Source organism: Phlebotomus argentipes, unplaced genomic scaffold (genome assembly GCF_947086385.1).
Source record: "Phlebotomus argentipes unplaced genomic scaffold, Phlebotomus argentipes genome assembly contig_5, whole genome shotgun sequence".
NCBI classification, from domain to species: Eukaryota; Metazoa; Arthropoda; class Insecta; order Diptera; family Psychodidae; genus Phlebotomus; species Phlebotomus argentipes.
In genome coordinates this window covers 5,687,330-5,706,877 of record NW_026776165.1, presented here as the reverse complement: position 1 = coordinate 5,706,877, position 19,548 = coordinate 5,687,330, and the positions used below count along the sequence as shown (strand labels likewise).

General features: G+C 42.2%; 1 protein-coding gene across 1 annotated transcript in view; it reads left to right on the top strand.

Annotated features, from left to right (window-relative positions):
• Positions 1 to 19,548, top strand: part of LOC132255874 (teneurin-m) — a 115,787-nt gene that overhangs the window by 80,160 nt on the left and 16,079 nt on the right. Inside the window, exon 5 of the mRNA XM_059752045.1 lies at positions 13,823 to 14,002. Coding sequence (XP_059608028.1) covers positions 13,823 to 14,002 — 180 coding nt within the window. The remainder of the gene's footprint in view (positions 1 to 13,822; positions 14,003 to 19,548) is intronic.

The following is a 19,548-nucleotide window of genomic DNA, read 5'->3' as shown; positions in this document are numbered from 1 at the left end:
GCCTGTATCCGATGGATCAATTAGCGAATCGACAGTTTTGCGACTAGAGAGGAACCTCTCTCTCTCGTCTATTGATGGATGAATGGTGTGTTCTCTTAGTGTGTCAGTGGCAAAAAAAAATTCACAATCACGGGAAAAAGTGAGGCCATAAAATGTGATGATCATGGAAATGAACATCAAAGATGGCAAAACAGATGTGAAATGGAAATCCAACCCTTCTTTTTGACGCTCTTTTTACCAAAACACTTCACAGATAGGCCGGATCACACCCCTCTTGAGATATGATTCACCTGGCTTTTTCAGAGCTTCTCGAATATCCCTTGAAACACAACACGAGACTGAGGAAGTGCCTTCGAAGCGAACCCCATTGAAATGTGAAAGAAAATTGTGTCTAAATTCAGAGGAAATTGCCTCAATTACACCCGGCAATTATGTGTCTGCAGAGGAAATTCCTCGACATGGAATTTATGCAAGATTTTCACCAATTTCTCCATCCCTTTAATCATTCTGCCCCCACTTCCTTCAGCAAGGCAAAAAGCAAGCTTCCTGCAAATTTTTCTCCCATCAGCAACTGGGCATTTTTGTCAATGGCCAGAAGCAATTTCCATCGCAAAGCCAGAGAAGGAGGAAAAAACCGAGGCCAAGAGTCCAAAGTCGAGAGTCTCGGGGGTGGAATATTGAGTCTCCTTTTCGTGTGTGTGTGTGTGTGTTAAAGGGAGAAAAAAGGGCAATCGACAGGCGAAGTTGGAAAAACTATCCAACCGCACATTTGTCTCACTCTTCCATCATCATCAGCCTTTTTGCTCGCGTGGCTTTTTTGTCCCCCGGATTGACATGTCAGTTAATGAATGCATGTATTCCATCATTTTTCTGTGACACTCGTGTGTCCAGCTGGAGGGCCCAGGACGAGAGATGAATCTCGCACCACGGCGATTGCCCATAATTGCCCCATGAGAGTGTTAAGTGATTCACAAGAATGCCACTTCTCTGGCCCCGATTGTTGGGTGTCCAATTGATGGATTACACCAAGTCTCTGGTCTCCACCCGCGCGCCGCGATCATTGTCACGGAGGCACGCGTGGTTTTTCCGCCTGCTCTTCAAGAACAGACCGCAGAGTTGCCAAAACAGCCAGATGGCTTGGAATATCCTCGCAGGCGAAGGAAGTCCACGGTTCTGGTCATGAGCTGAAGATGCTCAATCAAAAAGTGATTATTTTCCAAGTAAAATTGCAAAATAGATAAAAATAACTATATTATGATTGTAATATTGAAATATTTTCTCCATATATGGTCGCCAGAGGTCAGCAAAGTTGGCGTGAGGGACGCCATACTCATACTGCAATTTTCACTTAATTTTCTTCTTTCTTCTCACGCATTATCACACTCTATAACTTCCTGGCTTGATCCTGGTTAGGGCAGAAGGAAAAAGCTCGGATTCATCATCAGATGATCAAATATTTAAATATTTTTTGACATCTGATAGAAAATTGTATGAAATTGAAAAAAATTAAAAAAAATCCCCTAAAATTTAAGAGATTATTGAAGAATCACAAAGTTAATGATCTAAAATCACGAATGACTTCAATAAACTGGGTGCATTTTGAAAATGCTCAGCAGTCCAAGAATTTTTCTATGTGGCAATCAAGATCTTGAGAATCGAGTGAAGATTGTGGCTTTGGCAGCAAATTGAAACATATCTTCGATCTTGAACTCTGGGCCCGATTAGCGCCGTTATCATCCATCATCTGCAGCCCAGAGTATCTGGCGATCTGCCATCTATAAAATTCACACCATTGGGTTCCGCGTGCTATTGAGATATTTCGCCGTGAGATGATCATCCCCGATAGGATCCCAAGAAAGCGCGAGATTGACTTTTAATCCCAGTGTGACGCCTTCTCGCCAGAGCGCTCTAATGACTCAATCTATTCGGCGCACGATTATTGAAGTAATTAACTCCACTTAATGAATTACATGGGGCCTCTGGACGAATTCCCTGATTTGGGGCCCGCGTAATGAGCTCGTGGGAATGATTTGAATACTGGCGGCCCGCGGGGTCAATGGGTTCACGCGAAATTCACGCCGGCGCGCGCGCGGCGACGGAAGAGAAGAAGAAAAGCCTCTTGGGGCAATTAAAGGCATGTCGCTGGGCGGAGAAAAGGCTTGTGATGCATTAACGATTTCACTTCAAATATAGAGCTTAAGACGACAAATTCTTTGGGGGCCATTATCCTAATTTTTCCCCCTTCGTCATTCTCTTTTCTCCAATCCCAAATCTCAACCATGTTTCATGTCAACACAAAACATTATGATTTACTTTTATAGTTGGGACGCAACTCCAAAGTATCCAATTCGGGATGAGCGCGGTGACGCGGAAATGGCTGGGCAAAAATTGTTAAAAAGTTATTGTTCTGAGAAATAGAAGCAATTAAGGCCTGGCAAATGACAGTTTTTTTTCCTCTCTCTCGGGAAAATGACATTGTTAATTAAATCTCGCGTCGCGAGACGCACACTGTGTGTGTGTCTTCGAATCCTGACCTCGAGCCAAAGTTGATGCTGTCGTGAGATTAATTTGACGAGGTCGCTTTCCGCCTCATTTTCCCGAAAATCATGGGAAATTTCCCTTGAAATTGCACTGGAATCTTCTTGGAAATGCCCGCGTTGTAAAATAAAACTCAAGAGACACACACTTTTTGATAGTCACCGTGTGAATGTTAAGGGAAAAAAGAAGAAAAAAACGAGGGATTTACGATGCGACATTGTATCAAGCTGTGACTCACTGAGAGTCCTCGTTTGAGGGCACAACCCTTCGACAATCTCTTTCTGCCGTGACAACATTTTGAGACGCGCAGCAATGATTTAACGATTTTTTTGTCTGCATCGCCTCAACCCCTAAAAATCCTTTTAAACTGCCATAAATCTTCGGGCGGCGACATGTCACAGTTCCTATAATTATCAGTCGCCTTCATTTAGGGTTTTTAGCAGTGTCGCCCTTATCAGTGGGAAATCATGAATTTTTGTAGCCTTGATGGGCTCTGAAAGTGTCTCAAATACTTCCCAAAGTCGCAATCTTTGAGAATGTCTGTGCTGTGAACTTTAACATCGCCAGAACCGCGAGCGCGCAGTTCGCCGTCCCTGGCGTATTTCCCTATGGCCAATAGAAAAATCCAGCAGTATGGTACAGTTTAGCCATCATATCGACCCGAGAGTGTACATTGTTCCGATGAATTACTTAACGGTTGGAGATTATGGAGTGGCGGCGAAGAATTCCACCATCTCCGAAGACGCTGGAACGTGAGTAATTGTTTTCCATTGAGGCAGCTGTTCGTTCTCGCATTTAAGAAGTCGCGATGCCGTTTCGCGATAAGCGCGATTGCTGGCGATTTTTATGTTAAATTGCCATGAATCGCGAGAGAGAGAGATTCGATGGGGAAGATGCATTGCCTGCGAGATACACCTACAAAACTTCTATATCGGATGGAGAGTGTCATTGAGCTTCGGCATTCAATTAAATTATTTTAAGACAATCACCACACATTTCGATATGCCTTCACGTGCCTCAATTAGGTTAGATTCTGTTCTGTGATCTCGCGCTTTGGAGCGCTGAGAGCAAACTTCCGGCATTTCGGGGAAAAGTCGTGAGCAGCGAGTCAAGATTAATGTCTTATCTAATGAGATATTCCTTCAACCCATGCACTAGAGAGACTTGCATTAACCTCTCTCTCTCTCAGGCGCTCAAGATATCCACGTACTCTCGATACACTTTATAGATTGACTTGACCTCCTGTGACCGGACGAACGAAGCCTCTGGCGAGGGTCAGAAGCATCTCAATCCGACAATTGCTGAGCCAAGCGACACACGAGGAAATTCCTCGGGAAAATGGCGCACAAGAAAAATGTTATTCCAGATGGAAAGCCTCCACATTGATCCCACTAACACAGAATCTCAGCCCCATTAGCGCTGCCATCCGTGAAGTGTTATTATTGTTTTTGGAGGGAGGCAAGAGACCTTCGCGCTCTGCTCTGATGCCTCGACAAATTACGCAAGAGCCGAGAGAGCCTAATGAATAATTCCGGCTGCAAGTCTGCACTCTCGGCTGTCAATAAAAATTAATGTCACTCAAATCTCTCTCGAGTGGGTCCAGTGCGCAATTGTGGCCGGAGATGCATTTTGGACATTATTAGGCCAAGTGGAATCACTCAGAAATGGAGAAATGTGGAGCGATAGGAAAATCGATATTACATGAGTTCAGGAAATCAGCTGTACTTAAGGCTGCAGTGAAGCAATTTTCATGAAATTAAGTGCACTGGAAAGGGCGGGAAATTTCCCAACGGACTGTTAATGTAAAGTCTTGAGCTTCGGATGGTCAGTGACATCGGCACTTAATTAAACATTATAAGCCCGTTTCAGTGATGTTATGTCCCGAAAGCCGGTGTTAGCACTTAATTGAAAGATGAACTCTCCCGTCAGAGACACGATTTCAAGGCCTGAAGGCCAAGTTTCGGACTCTCCTGACATAATACCAGTATTTAAATTGATTCAGTCTGTGAAACCCAATAGGCAATTGCGTATTGAGTTTCCGTGGTGGACAAATATTCCGAATGTAAATTTTTTTTTTGGAGAGTCTCTCTAGGAATTCTCAACATCTCATAAACATGACGTTATCTTGGAGAGAAAGAAATTCCACCATTCCCTGGTCTTATTTATCTCCGCGGTGCTCTCAATTTTTTGGCACATCTCCAAGAGTGCTGAGCGAAAAAAAGAGAAGTTTCGACACTCCTGCGATTCCGGATGAATGGGAAAAAGAGCGATAGTGATCGCGAGGGGGCGCTGTCGAAGTAAATAATAATAGACCTCAAATAGCCTCTCATGTGCGGAGCTACAATAACTTTAGTGCAGCACAACTTTGTTACAATCTCATTGTTCTGAGCAATCGAAGTCTGAGGCACAGGCGAGATGTGGATATTGAAAGAAGTGAAAAACCACAGAAGAGAAAAGAGAAAAGAAAAACAGTCTCAAATTTTTTTTCCTTCTCTCTTCACTTTAAATGATTCTTCTCACTCCACCGCGCGTCGTCTTGGGCATTATAAACTCCTTCATTGGCTCTTCTTATTCATCTTCTTCTCCTCCGCATTCAATTATTCATTTCTCATCTCTCGACCCTCGTGGCTTTCATGTAAATAAACACAAATAGAGAAAAATCCATAGAGATTATGAGTAATAGATTTGTGAATAGAATGAAAAATGTTGTGAAGTCTTAAAGACCGCGGCCGAATGGCGTGTATTTGGAGAAAGGCCCTTCATTATCAGATGACTTGTCAAAGGGGTGTGATCAATTATGACCTAAGAAATTCAATATTCTCGAGTGCCACAGCCAAGACATTGCTCAGAGTGCATGGAAAATTTCAGAAGGGGAAAATCCCTCTTTGCTGGGATCATGAAAATCCACCCGAAATCTCATGTGATTGCCAGGCTTCAAATTTCAGAGTCAATTAATGGAGGCTTTTTTCCTGGATTAACTCTGTGAGACAAGAGAGGCCTCGAGATGGGTTTTTGCGGTTGAGGCGGAGGATGAAGCCATACAAAGTGAATTTCCTGCCGTCAAAAATACTGTTTGGGCGCGTGAAGCAACACATGACGGAAGATGAGATGCATATCGAAATTGAAAAATGGTATACGATGAAGTGTGGAATGTTAGTTTGTGGGTAGAAAATTGAGCAAAAGTCCGGAGGAATTGTGAGAAGTGATCCTGAATTGAAACCTAAATTCTAAGATGAAAATGCAAATAATCTTGCTGTGTATAACTATGAATTTACATTTAACACTCTATAACGTAAATCAATCTTGACTCTTTTCTCCCATTTGAATTGAATCTGGGTTATTACAGAAATTTAGCATTGCAGATCTGCCAGTGGAATAATTGAATTTTCTGGGCTTAGAAGCTAAATAATCCGGCCCTTATCTCAACAGTCTTGAATTGCATCTTGCGCATCAAATAACATCCAGGAACTTGGAAACAGGAAAATTGAATTGCATTGGCAATCTGTCAGCCTATCAAAGGCATCGCCCTGATCACATGTGAGGTTATGGTGGCACTTTGGGAGTCAATCGTGGCCTGTAGCTTCTTAATATCCCCAGCCATATTTAGATGCATAGAAATTGATATGGAAATTACAGTCGATAAATTGTAATTAATTACAATATCTGATGGTGAGTGTGTGAAGCGCGAGGTTGAATTTCGATGGTAATCTTCGGTCGGTCAGCGGATTCCTTCCACCATAAATAATTCTAATTACCCATCCACAAGACAGTTTTTGTCTCTAACACATGTAGCCGCTGCTCAAAATATTGTGAGATCGCCTCGCGAGAGAGAATTTCTTCGAGTGGGCGACACATCGTGATTGGGCCTTCTTCTTCTTCGAGATCCTCACCAACGCCAGCCTCTAATTAATGCCGATTAATTGAAAGATATTAACTAGTCAGCGGGAACATTCGAGCATCTCTCTCTCGACTCTTTTTGGGAGACAAAATGATCTGATTTACACACGTTGACATGTCACTTGGCCATCAATGGCCTGAATGGGCGTCTTGAGTTTGATTGACGGCCACTGAAGAGCTCTTGAGTTTGCTTTGTAGTGCATTTCATGTCTTAATTCCAAATTGTTTCATTTGGAGAGTGTCTCAAGTTGTGACATATTTGGCACACATACGCTAAGTCAGTGACGTACAAATACTTTGGATGTGAATTATTGCTTGAATATCAAGGCATTTCTTCGTCTTCAGATTCAGAAAATTCAAAATGAATTCACTTTCTGATCAGAAAAATCGTCCGCTTGTCTGTGATATTTTCCAAGGGTGAAATAATACGGTTTAACGGCTGTGAAGAATCACAGACAGATCACAGAATCTTGTTAATTTCTTTTTCTATCTTCACATCTTTTTCCAACCGCCTAAAGTATCATAACCTAGAATTTAGGAGTCTTTGTCTTAAAAAGACATAATTTTGACCATAATATCTCCCCCTTGGTATTTTCAATGCGGGCTTTTAGTGGAGTTTTCCCGCAAAAGCACCATCACAAATTGGCATTTGTGCCTCTGACAGAGAAGAGTGTTGAAATGCGTGTGTGATGAGGAAAAGCGTGTCATTAACCCAACGAAATCAGACACAACACTTCGCGTTTTGGGATGTTTTAAAACGCAATCAACGTCCGAAGCATTTCATCAAAAAGGGTGACAAAGCTAAAATTGAATCATTTATCTTCAATTCAACATCTCAGCTTTGACCACTTGAACGCGTCAGTGTCGCCCGTGCATTTTAGAGGCACATTTGAGAGGCGTACAATTTAGATTGAGGAATTATATTGAAATGACGAAATGATCGCGCGCGAGTCTCCTTAATTTCATTTGTCACGTTTCCTCCGAATACTTCTTGTTGTGCGCGCCAGCCAAAGATGGCATGACTGAGCCATAGATTAACTTATCCGCATGCATACCAAGGACTCTTGACGAAACTTGCCTTCCTTTTAAGCCCAGCGGAAAATCTATTCAGGTCAGCTTGATCGCGATATTGATTGTTAATTGTTGGTGATGCAATAAAGACACACCACGAATTGACTCGTAAATTCCTCCAATTCTCTTATATGGGCTTCTCAATTTTTCGTCTCACGAGAGACTCTCGCGGCTCAATAGCTCCAAACTTGACAATTTAATTGTCCATTTTCCTCTATGGCGTGCTAAATTTATGGTCAGTCGAGATTTACTGGCAGGTCTTTAGGCAAAATTAGTCTCTGTGGGTGAATTTTGGAAAGTTGACGCCTAATCTCAATTCGTAACCTGCTCATTTTGCCCTTCAAATCTCTCGTGTTTCCTTGGATAAAATCCTGAGTAAATATTTAGAAATCACTAGAAATTCTCAGATAGTTTCCTCTGCAGTTCAAACCAAGCACTCAAGCCCAAGAAGTGGCCTCGACACACCAAAAATCGTGCATGATACGATTCTTTCCGCTAAATATTTACCTTCAGAGCCATGGTGAGGAGACAAAAAAACCGGAGTGACGTGAGTGGCAGCATGATTGGATGGTAATTTTAGTGCTTTCCCTATTTATTTGTTCTGCCTCGTGAAGATCGCGGTCTTGGGGGATCTCGTGTGTTAGGAGAAAACTTGTCATAAATCATCCGTGTTCGTCACTAAAATAATAATACCCAAAAAATGTTTAAACTATATCTATTTGAGAAATTTTGGACAAATGCACACAGACTTTTCTCGTGCTGCAAATCTCTCGTGGAAAAGAAAGATCATGAGTGTGAAAAATCCCGTTTATTACAAGTTTTTCCTGGCCATGCAATGGCAAGTCAATTATGATGATTAGACATCATTTTAGAAACATCTCGACAACGCAACGCCTCTTCACATGATCAAAGAGAGATGGGAAACATTTCACGTTGATCACCAGAATCACCCTCGAGTGATCTCGCGCTTGCGGACATTTGAGACGAAGCAGAGATTAGAAGAGCGCGCAGGCATTCTTTGAGATGATGGAATTTTGTAGGTCATTTTCTTCTGCATGTTTCGCGCACTCGCGGCTTTTCCGTTACACCAATCGAACGAGAGAGAGAGAGAGAGAGATGATCGTTACAATTTTGAGAATCTGTCAAATTTTAAAATCTCACTCGCGCCCTCCAAAAAACCGTCACGCCTTTTCCCAGCGCCCAAGAGTGGCGGGAAAAACAATCTCGAAAAGGCCATCAAGCCATGAGATGAGAAGCACCATTGAGAATAGTGTCTCTTAAGTGAATAATGCGCATTCACGAGATAATAATGAAGCACCGTCATAACTCGGTTGTCCGCATTGGGAGCCTCCTCAAGACAAATCTGATAATTCGTGACAGACTTTTTGGTTATTCCGCGCTGGACAGGCACTCAAATCAATAGGCTTGAGAGATCGCCCTGAGAATCCCTCACTCGACTTAATGGACAGCAATAAATAATCGTGATGGGATAACAATTATGCTTCTGTTCGTGAGGAGATTCTCCGACGCGATTAAACTTCACAATTTCCATTAAAGTGAGTGGAGAAAAAAGGCAAGAACTGTGAACTTCCACGCGCAATTTTCCAGCCATAGTTTGATTCGCTGGTGATTTATGGGCATTTATGCACAGAAATATCCAAAACTATCGGCCAAATATAAGAATTTTCTCAAGTCTCTGTCGATGTCTTGAGGAAGTGAAATTACTCTTGATCATAGTTTTTGCCCTGTGCGCGGGTCAAGTAAGAAGAGAAAAAAAAACTTTAATTGGCCAATAAACATTAAGAAAAATTGTTCGAATGTGAGTTCATGCAGTCATAAAATTTTCAATGAGCCCTCGAAGATATCAAAAGAGGGGCGGCGAGTTTTGATTTGCCACCAAGTAGGACACTTGAAAATTCTCAGCCAGAGGCACAGCATTCCAAGCCTTCAGTGTCTTCCATTTCAAGACGCCTGAAAAAAGAAACTCTCAAGTACTGTTTCTGAATTTGAAACACTGAAAGATTACACCTGAATTCCTCGATAAATTGCCCCTCGTTTAGAGTAATTTCCATCTCTAGAAAGGTATTTTGTGTTTACCTGCACACTTTCAAAGCGATTTATTTGAATTTATAGTCGTAGATTGAGTGCGATTTCCTGACTCTTTGCGTCCATTTCAATTGACTGAAGAGTGATTTTGGGGCGAAGTATTCGAAAAATTGCCGTAAAAAGGCACAAATTGTGAGTGTGAATCATGTTGTGGGTAATATTTTAATGGCTATGTGAAGCGCTACTGCAATGAAAGCCGAGGCTTAATTAAACTGAACACACTCAATGATAGCAATCAGCAATCGACGGAGATTCCATTAGAAACTCGCGCACATTAACATTTCTTCGCTCTTCAACTTCACGTGGTCCATTTTCGTTTTACAAACATTTATCCCCAGGATGGCGCACTTCTTCTTCAACAAGTTTAATTTCTGCCTCCTCATCTGACGTCATGCGAAAGACACCCCACAAAACTATTAATTAATGCCCAACATTCCCTCCATGACAATGATGATGGTCGTTGAGAGTGTGGCAGTTGAGGATAGAATTTCACGTCCATTAAATCGGGGATGCCGAGAGGGAAAAGCCCGGGAAAATGTGTGTTAATGAGGCGCAATATGTGATCACACATTCATCTTGGGGCGACGCTCTGGAAAGCCCACCAATTCCCAGTGATCTGCTCAGGACAGGGAGAGAGAGAGAGAGATTTATGGATCCAGGATGGAGAAATTCCCATTTTCCTGACCTCCACACCAGTGTCTAATTGACGAAAAAGAGCCACGACTCTGCGCCGTGACACTTTGTGCTCGTTTCTGCTCGTCAATTAGCGCGGCAATATTTCTCAGCTCCACCTTCACTTCCCATTCATCCCACTTTTTAATTGTGATCGATGGCCAAGGCAGCTCGAGTACAATTGGAGTGATTGCGATTAGCTGATTAAGCCCAAAAGCCCATTTTGTGCCTCTTTCACCATGCCCAAGAATGACTGGACAGCGATCGAGAACAATCTGGGCCAAACTGTTGCTCCAAATGCTGAGAATTCTCTCTATAGCGAAGAGGGTCAATTCCGGGGGCAGACAGCTTCACATCTACACTCTGTACAGAATTACTCCGCAGAAGAAGTGGTGGATGAGTTTAACGACTGAGAAAACGTTAAAATTAATAGCCTTTGAGAAATAGAATTATCGTATGGAAATATGTTGGAAAGCTTTCATTGATAACTCCAGATTGTGTCTTCACAAAACTCCTCAGTCGCTATCATCTTTCGTGCATTTAAAGACGACGAAAGAGCATCAAGTGTATTTATTCGAAAAGCTTTCCTCATTCCTCAAATTAAACCTCAAATGTATGCCAAACATATGCGAATGGCAAAATTCTGAGCCATTTTGCTGTCCTGTAAATCTCCCAAATGGCACCTCTTCGCCAAATCCGGCCAATTCGGTCCGGGGAGCAGATTGGATTTTTCCCACCCACTGTGGAATTGTGGTGACTTCCGACTGAGGACAAAAAGGAGGTGAACGACCACAAAGGCGCACACACACGAGGCTCAATCAAAACCCCAAAAACATGGAGGGAACGAAAGGGCGCGATGGAAATGGAAATGTTATGAAGTGAGGTTTCACCTACAATTTCAGCGGATTATCCGTCCCCAAGAGCCGCACAATTGCCACCAAGGGGGAGATAATACAGTCAAAAGTGGTGTAGAATTCAGTAGGAGTACTTAGGAAGTGGAAGTGTTCAAAAACCTACAAAAATCCTTTCCTGCGTGCTTCTTTTACTGACTAATCCATCCCGATTCTTTGGATTTCTCTCGATTTTCTACTATACTATTTTCCCCTTGATTGCCGGCCCGGGGGATTATAGTTCGGAGATGTCGCGATTGGCAAGTTCCCCGGGCGATGTGTGGCCATTTGGCAGATTGTCGAGATGGCAATTATGCAATAATGCAACTGCACTTGGGCTGTGAGTCACACAGAGACTGTGGAAATGCGTTGGTGGGACTTTCGCAACGACAAATGCCATTCTCTCTCGATGTTGAAACACGCGGAGAGCTGAGAAAGTCACAGTGAGCCCAAGACACGGGCGGGAAGGGATGTGTGGAGGGCAATTAAACATGACACATGCCTAATAGAATCTGTTCGCAGAGCCCAAAAGATGACGTTGGGTGTGCAAGAGCCTTCATTAATTCTTCCAGCATAAAATGCTGAAAACATATGTGTCACATGGAGATGCAGATGGATTCCAAAGTGGGAATTGTCGATGGGATTTCCGTGTGGAATTTTTCATTATCACCCAATTTTCGGAAGGGGAGCATGTGAAAAATGTGGAGAGAGAAAACACAGAGCCTAATGGCCTTTTCAGACAGTCGATTTATCAGAGAAATTAACATGGTGACTGTCAAAAATCATAACACTTGAAGAAGTGCAACAATATTCGGTCCATTGAATTTGCTAAAAACATTTTCATAATCTAATGACACATTCTGCCCTCTAAAAACAATAAATTGATTGATTGTCATTCTGATGAATGTGACACGCGTGAAAAAAAGGTGCACAAGAGCCCGGAAAAGCCGTGGAAAAATGCCAGAACGCGTAGCCTTAAATGGAATTCTGTGTAATTGGGTTTAGTTGCGTTGGCATTTTGGGGCGGGCAAAAATCGATAGTCGAATGTCGGTCGTGGTGCAATTTTGTGTGGTCCCCGAAAATCCAATTGTATACGTCCACGGGAGAGTCAATCTGGCCATGCCCGAGGGAATATCTGTGGTTTTTGCGCGCGTGTTTCTGAATTGCGTGCTCGCGAGGTCAGAAATCAGGGACTGTCGTCGCAATTTAATTGCGAATATGCCAAACGGAGAGCCTCCTCCTCTCCTTTCCCTGCCCATAGATTTGTCCGTGCGCTTTACATGATTTCGTATTCCTCCGGTGTCTCTAATGATAGGCGAAGACGAAGGCGCAAAGAGAGTCAAAGCTGTGTGGAGATGTTGTAATTCCGATGAGCAGTGCGCGCTCCAGAGTCGATACTTCATTTTCTCCCCATGTTCTCTGCGTCCCCCCCATTCCGTGCCCCTTTATTTATTTATATAATTTTATTGTCCATTCTTTTGTCGATATAATATAATAAAACATTTATAAGACTCAGAAGTGGCGGCTCGAGATGCTCCTCTTCGCGCGCACGCATCAGAGTTGATGCGACTCCTGGTGGCGCGACAGTGTAGATAAGATCGATGAGGATTAGAGCTAATGGGCGGCCCATCAATTCAGACACTCAAGCGTGAATTTCAGGTTTATTCTGCGGCCATTCATCTTGCAGAATTCATTCAGATTGCTGGAAGTGGAAGTGAAGTGATTCTTTCTTATTCTTAAGACTTCAAAAGAAGTTAGACTTGGAGAGAAACACGAGATGAATCCAAGGATTCATCATTCCTCCCTGAACTGCAGCACTTCAACTCTGATTGGCACGAATGGGGAGAATTCGTGCTGTGTTGTCGAACAGCGCTTGCTGGACGGAACAAAGGCGACGGCAGGATAGGGGAAAGATGGGAGCCCCGGCTAGGAGGTGCGTGGGTCGTCCGGGTCTTGGGGAATCGCCAGTGTCTGCAATATTGAATTTCGATTGCAACGTAATTAATGATTTATGGACAGTCGGGTATCGCAGGCAATTGCATCATACATGGTGGTCATAAATCTCGCATACTCGAGGCCGGGGAAGTTGCTCTGGAATGGACAGGCCATTGTCATCACAGGATGACTCTCTCTCTCTCTCTCTCTGTCTGTGATGAGAAAAATCTTCCAACTCTAGCTCCTCATGAATAATGTCACATTGTGGCCGCGAAAGGGAATTCAATAGCGCCTCAATAGGCATATTGTGAACAATCATAAAATGCCTGAGACTTCGATAACGAGGCAGAATCGGCTGAATTTAAATTTTCTCGGGACATAATTTGACGCCCATCCCCATCCTTAATTGACGTCGCCGAGTGTTAATCAGCAATTGAATTGAGAGGATGACAATTATTTTCCCACCGCCACGAGAGTCTTTGTCATTTGGTATTCTCGGGCGCAGCCACGGATCATTATATGACTCTCGAAAGGGGGGATCCATTAAAAATTCTTTATGGGCGACAGAATGGGAAATTTCGGGGAGGATCTCACGCTTTAAATCCCAAACAAACACGCACACAATGCAGCGCAATCGATTAGGCCCTAAGATCCTTTGGCTTCGTATCTTCCCTTCGGGATGACATTGCAAATAACCGTCTCTTAATTGCAGGCTGTCTCCTGGACGGAGTTCCGCCTTCGGCGCCACCTGATGTTCCGCCGCGAAACCCCACAATGAACCGGATGAATGGTCGAGTGACTGGCAACCCCTCCGAGCTGGGAGTTGAGTTCGAGCCATCCTGCCTGGTGAGGACGCCATCGGGCAATGTGTACATTCCGAGTGGAAACATAAGTGAGTGCGCCTCTTGTAAGTTGCAATCAATTGATTATATATGTAGTATCGCACAGTCGCACGCGAGCCGGACAGATGGGCGATATTTCATTCATTCATGAGTGCAATATTAACCAACTGACCATTCATTTGCACTTCTTTTCATGTCACAATTCGCTCATCAATATGTTCATTTTAATTCATGAGATATTATGTGGCATTTCGAGGAAGCAAGTGAGCAATCAATTATGGAAGCTGTTTTGTGTGAATTTAAAGAAAGCAATAATGCTTTAATTCTAGTAGAGAATATCCAAGGAGGAGATAATATGGTCAAAAGTGGTATGACAAATCGGTAGAAATTTGATTATTTTACTCTTAGAAATAAATTTTTATACAAATCCTAATTTTGACATATTTTTCTAGGTTATATGAATGATTTAGGACTAAATATAGCATTTAAAAATGGAAATTTTAAATTATGATCAAGAAAAATACTGTTGATATTAGTACTTTTCTAAACAATCCATGCAATCTTAAGTCCTGGGAAAAGCTGTGTCAGGAAGTGGTGTACAAATTTTAGCCATATTATCTCCTCCTTGATATTACAAATCAGCAATTAGACAAGAAGATTTGAGCGTATGTTTAGGAAAACTTCTGAATTTCTTTTTGTAATGGTGAAAAAGCAGATCTCAATGAATTATTCAACGATAGAGACGCATCAACTGTCGATTATTTCTTATCTTCACCCCCAAATAGAGCACAAACTAGACTTAGAGCGATTCGTCTCTCTTTGACAAGAGTGCCTCATTTTGAGTCTTTTCCATTCCTCCATGAGACTTTTATTTTATGAGCCAGCATTTTCTTATGTCGGCATAAAAAAAATTGTAATACAATTTTTATACTAAACATGCAATGAAATATGTTCTCAACATTTTTATTAGAACCATATACAATTCGCCATGCAGAAGCGGGACGATGAGGAGCAACAGGAGGGGATCTTGTTTCCCTTTCAGTGCCACTGTAATGATTCTGGGTGGGGAAATTTTGTATTCTCTCACACACATGCACAGAATGAACATGAAATAGCATTTCGAGGGGATAGTCAATAAAATATTGCGCAGCCATTGTAGGGCATGAATGGGAAGCGATAAAGGGGTCCCTCATATTAGTCCATTATCGGAGATTATGATCCGATGATGCTCATGCGGTCTCTCAAGCATAATTAGATTGGACCGCCGGCATTCGCGACTATGCCTAATACCACCAAAATGTGCCAATAAAATCCCCACAGCAATTCCACTTTGACTCATATTTAATATTTTTACGAGTCTTTTACTGTTTGCCCCTCTTTATATGCCTCCCACTGGAATCTCAGTGGCAAATTCATGGTAATTTCATACGGATTTTATGTATTAATCATCTCTCGTGTCACTATTTGTGAGATAATCCGCCAATTTTCTCGCCATTCAACCCATTCCCGGTCGCAGTTTCATTCTTTCACGCCACAAAGAATGCAAGCCGAGGAGTCCGAACGGTGTGCGGAATTCAATTTAACACGATATTTCGCACGTTCTTCTCCCGACGCTGCTCTATGCAAAATATGCGATAGCATCTCATGCTAATTCCTTCTCACTCTTAGCATGGAATTGCTAATGGAAATCTTGGGAGTGTTTTGCCTGCGAAATTAATTTTCAGCTGCAATTTTTCACGGTTAAAAAATATAAAAATCTGCAACTCAGTGTTGCACTGCTGGAAAATTGCAGACAATATATAGTATATACATCTCAATAAAGGAGAGAGAAACCACGCCCACGCGAACGCTCCGCCCACTGAAGTGTATAGTTTATTCATTATATCATTAAATGTGGAAATAATGTGTGCAATTAGAGCCGGAACAAAGCACTGGCTCTCTTCTCTGTTGGTGCAGGGAAATCTCTACAGAAAAATCACGAAGCTAAAGTATAGAAAAAAAATTAAATCATCGAACGTACAGAGCATAATTTCAATTCTTAGTTACTGAATATGTTAAAAAAAGCATATTTGATCAATTTTTCTTCTCTTTAGCCTCAGATAAAACAATTTCGCACAAGTTTAATATATTTTCTGAACACTACAAGTTCATTTACGGAAAATATGATTGGAATGTGTGTGTTTTTCCCCTATAATTTCTCTCAGTGTATTCAGTTGCGATGCAATATCTGAAGCTGTGCTGAATCTAATTATTCCATTTCCATCTGTACATCTTTCTTCTGGGTCTGCGAAATCAACTCGAGCAACATTTTCTGAGGCTCCGCAGACAGTGAATCCTTCCGGGAGGACATTAATTCCTTCCCATTTTCCCTCTTGTCACCCAGCAATTTTTTCCGTCCATCCTCTTCTCCTTCCGCCGTTGGACATAAATCACCGGATTGAGTTACTCAAATTGACCCATGCGTACCAGACTCTGAGTATCTGTTCGCATTTGCCACTTTCTGGGGGCGGTGGAGACTTGAAAAATCTCCCCTCATTTATTTTGGGGGTCTCGCCGGACGGACGGATGTTTATCAGTTTTTGGCCAAAATTATTCTTTCTCGCTTTCATCATTTCTTGGTCAAAGACAAATACAAAATTCATTTAAAAGTTTTCACCCCTCTTGTAAACTGTTTCGGGGAGGGGGGTGGGGCGGGAAGGGTGGCCTCATCAATGGCTGTGGAGCCAATTTGATAAATTTCTCAACTTCTTCGCCTGTCAATTGGACTGCCTGAAAAGTTCATTGAGCCCTGCGGGGGTGGGAAAACCGATGGAAAATTGTATTTTTCCACCCTTGAGCCACCGGATTGGGCCACCACCTCCCCCACCCACCCGCTGTCACCCAAAATGACACGACTAATGCATAAAGCATGTCTTCTCGACTAATAGGGATGTTGCGTCTCCGTCACTATCAACCCCCCACACACACACACACGCACTTGCCGGCCTTTTTGCCCGCAAAACTCGTGGAAAGTGGGAAAATTTGTACGCGAAAATTGCCACAATTAGGGATTGGGGGATGAACTAAAAGTTCTTCGCCCTACATCTTCTCTGCATGATGCACATTTTTGCCCAAGAATGCGAAGGAGGAATTCTTCAGAAACTCTCCAGTGAGTTTGCCATGGAAGTTTGTCGGGGAAGTATTTGAGATTTTGAGCAATTAGGACGATCATACAATTTAATTTAATTAATATACACACATTTTTGGAAAGCTCCAGAGAAAACTATTCAAATTAAACTTTGGAGTGATGACTTAAGGAGTTAATTTGTGCTGGGAAAATTTGAAATTCCCATACAATACTACAGTATTACTATTAATAATTGATAATTGCCCAAAATCAATAATAAATTGGAGATAAACACTGATTAGGCATCTTGTTTTGTGGTGATTTGCAGAATAGAACTTCATTGAGTATCCGATTATAGTTTTAGGTGTTTGTTTTAGACATTGTCCAGTTGGGAAATTGCCGAAAATTGTTCGTCATTCCTCAAAACAATACCCAAGTTGATTCTTTCTCATTTAACTTTGTATTCATTGTGAATTGTTGGCCAAAAGGAAACGTCTGAAAGTGGGAAAAAGTGAATGAAATGTCGCATGCGCAATATTTTATCACCCAAATCGGGGTCAATGTTTCGCAGTCCTCAGGAATGTGGCCTCCTGGCAAAAAAAAGGATGTCAGTGATAGACAGTGTATTTTCTACCGAAAACCTGCTGGTGAGATAATTGAATTTATCATTTCTCTTCGCCATCTCATTGCTTCCCATCCGCTATTTGTGGCCAGAGGGCGTCACTGTGTGTGAGCACGACAGACATTCACCCTCACCCTATTCCACCCTATTTTGCTGGTAACTTTTCTGGCACAGCTCAGAGAGGAAAACCGTCGAGATTTTGTAGTGTGTTTTCGTGCAGAAGAAAAGCGCGAATGCGCAGACTTTCACCGCAGATTGTATATGAACTGTGTGATTGTTGAGTTGATATTTTCGATGCAACCCAATTCCCAAGTACATAATTTTCCACCCACTTTCCCTCATCCCCCCTCCCAAAAAAAACCCACCATGGCTTGGGAAACTTCCCTCACTTCGTGCTGCAGAGTTTTCCTGGGCAGAAATGATGGGGTGGATTCTCTACATTTTCCCTTAGATTACATGGTGCTTTTTCTGCATTCGCCAAAAGGGTAGAGAATGCATTTTGCTATATTTCAGTGAACATGCAATGCTCCAAACTCACTACATAAAATTCAGAGGGTGTTTGTATGTATTCTCTACTGTGTAATCCAACTCAAGCTTGGCAGAATGTCTGATGAACTTTTCTGTGATTTCCACCCTCTCTCTCTCGTCAACTTTTCCGCATGCTGTTTCGCCGTTTGGCACGATGTTTGAGAGTTTTCCAACAATGCGGCGAAATGTATGGAATTGAGCCATGAAGATGAAGTCATATAAATGTCTAATTACGCTTAAATTAATTAATTTATGGCTTGATAGCCAGCCAGAGAGAAACTGCTTAAATGCCTTTTCAACTTACACAGACTTTTCTCCCTTTCCGTGTCGGAAAATCAATTAAATGACTCTGTACTTTTTCCTTGGGACAAAGTCGAAGAGAAAAAAGTCCACTCTGAGAATGATGATGAAATTCTCTGCTGAAGCCCGTCAATTGGTCACTTCATCGCGCGGCATCCATCAAGCAATGCCAACACAGTGATTTGTGCCATTTTTATCAACCACTATTCATTATGCCATTCGTAATTGGGAGCAAATCCATTCTGAGGCACTCTTTGTATTGGCTTTAGAGTCGCATGAGAGCATCAGAGTTGCTAAGACATGGCAAAATCATAGAATGTTCAAGCAGGCGAAAGAAAAACATCCCAAAAAAATAAAATCAACTTGAAGAATCTAAAATAACAATTTGCAATTATGAAGAGATTTCCTCGCAAATTCTATAATGTGATAAATCTCTTAATTTTATGCATGATTTCAGTATTTATTCACATGGTTTCACGCTCCAAATCCACTCAACATATTAACCCATTTTTCCTGCAAACCATGCAAATGCCTTAAGCCAAATTAATTGTTCGGCTTGTCCGAAAGACAAACAAGGCAGAAAACCTAATTAAACATTCAATTACAGTGAATTTTGTGGTACAATTGGAGTTGAGCAGTGACCCAAACACACAAAATCCGTCCAAAAACCCCCATTGAAAATGCCTTTAATTATCATAATCAATAAAATCCCTTTTCTTGGTTCTGGGATCGCGCTGTGGGGACACGTGAGTTATAAATTCCTCTTGAATTGCCTCACCTGGACTTTTGGGGCGCTTTGGCATCGCTCAAAGGACAACCTCAGATAGGATTGAGATGAAAAGCCCTCAGTGAGTTGGAATTCGACTGAAATGGCAATATTAATTGTTGTCCAACAGTTTTGCCATTGTGGACAAATTTACGCTGGGTTTTCCACAAATTTCCACTCAGCTGGAGGGGACAATGAACTGGTCAATGGCTAGATGACGGGCGAAATGTGAAAATTGACCCAATTCCAGCCTCTGCGACAGCCAGTGAAAATG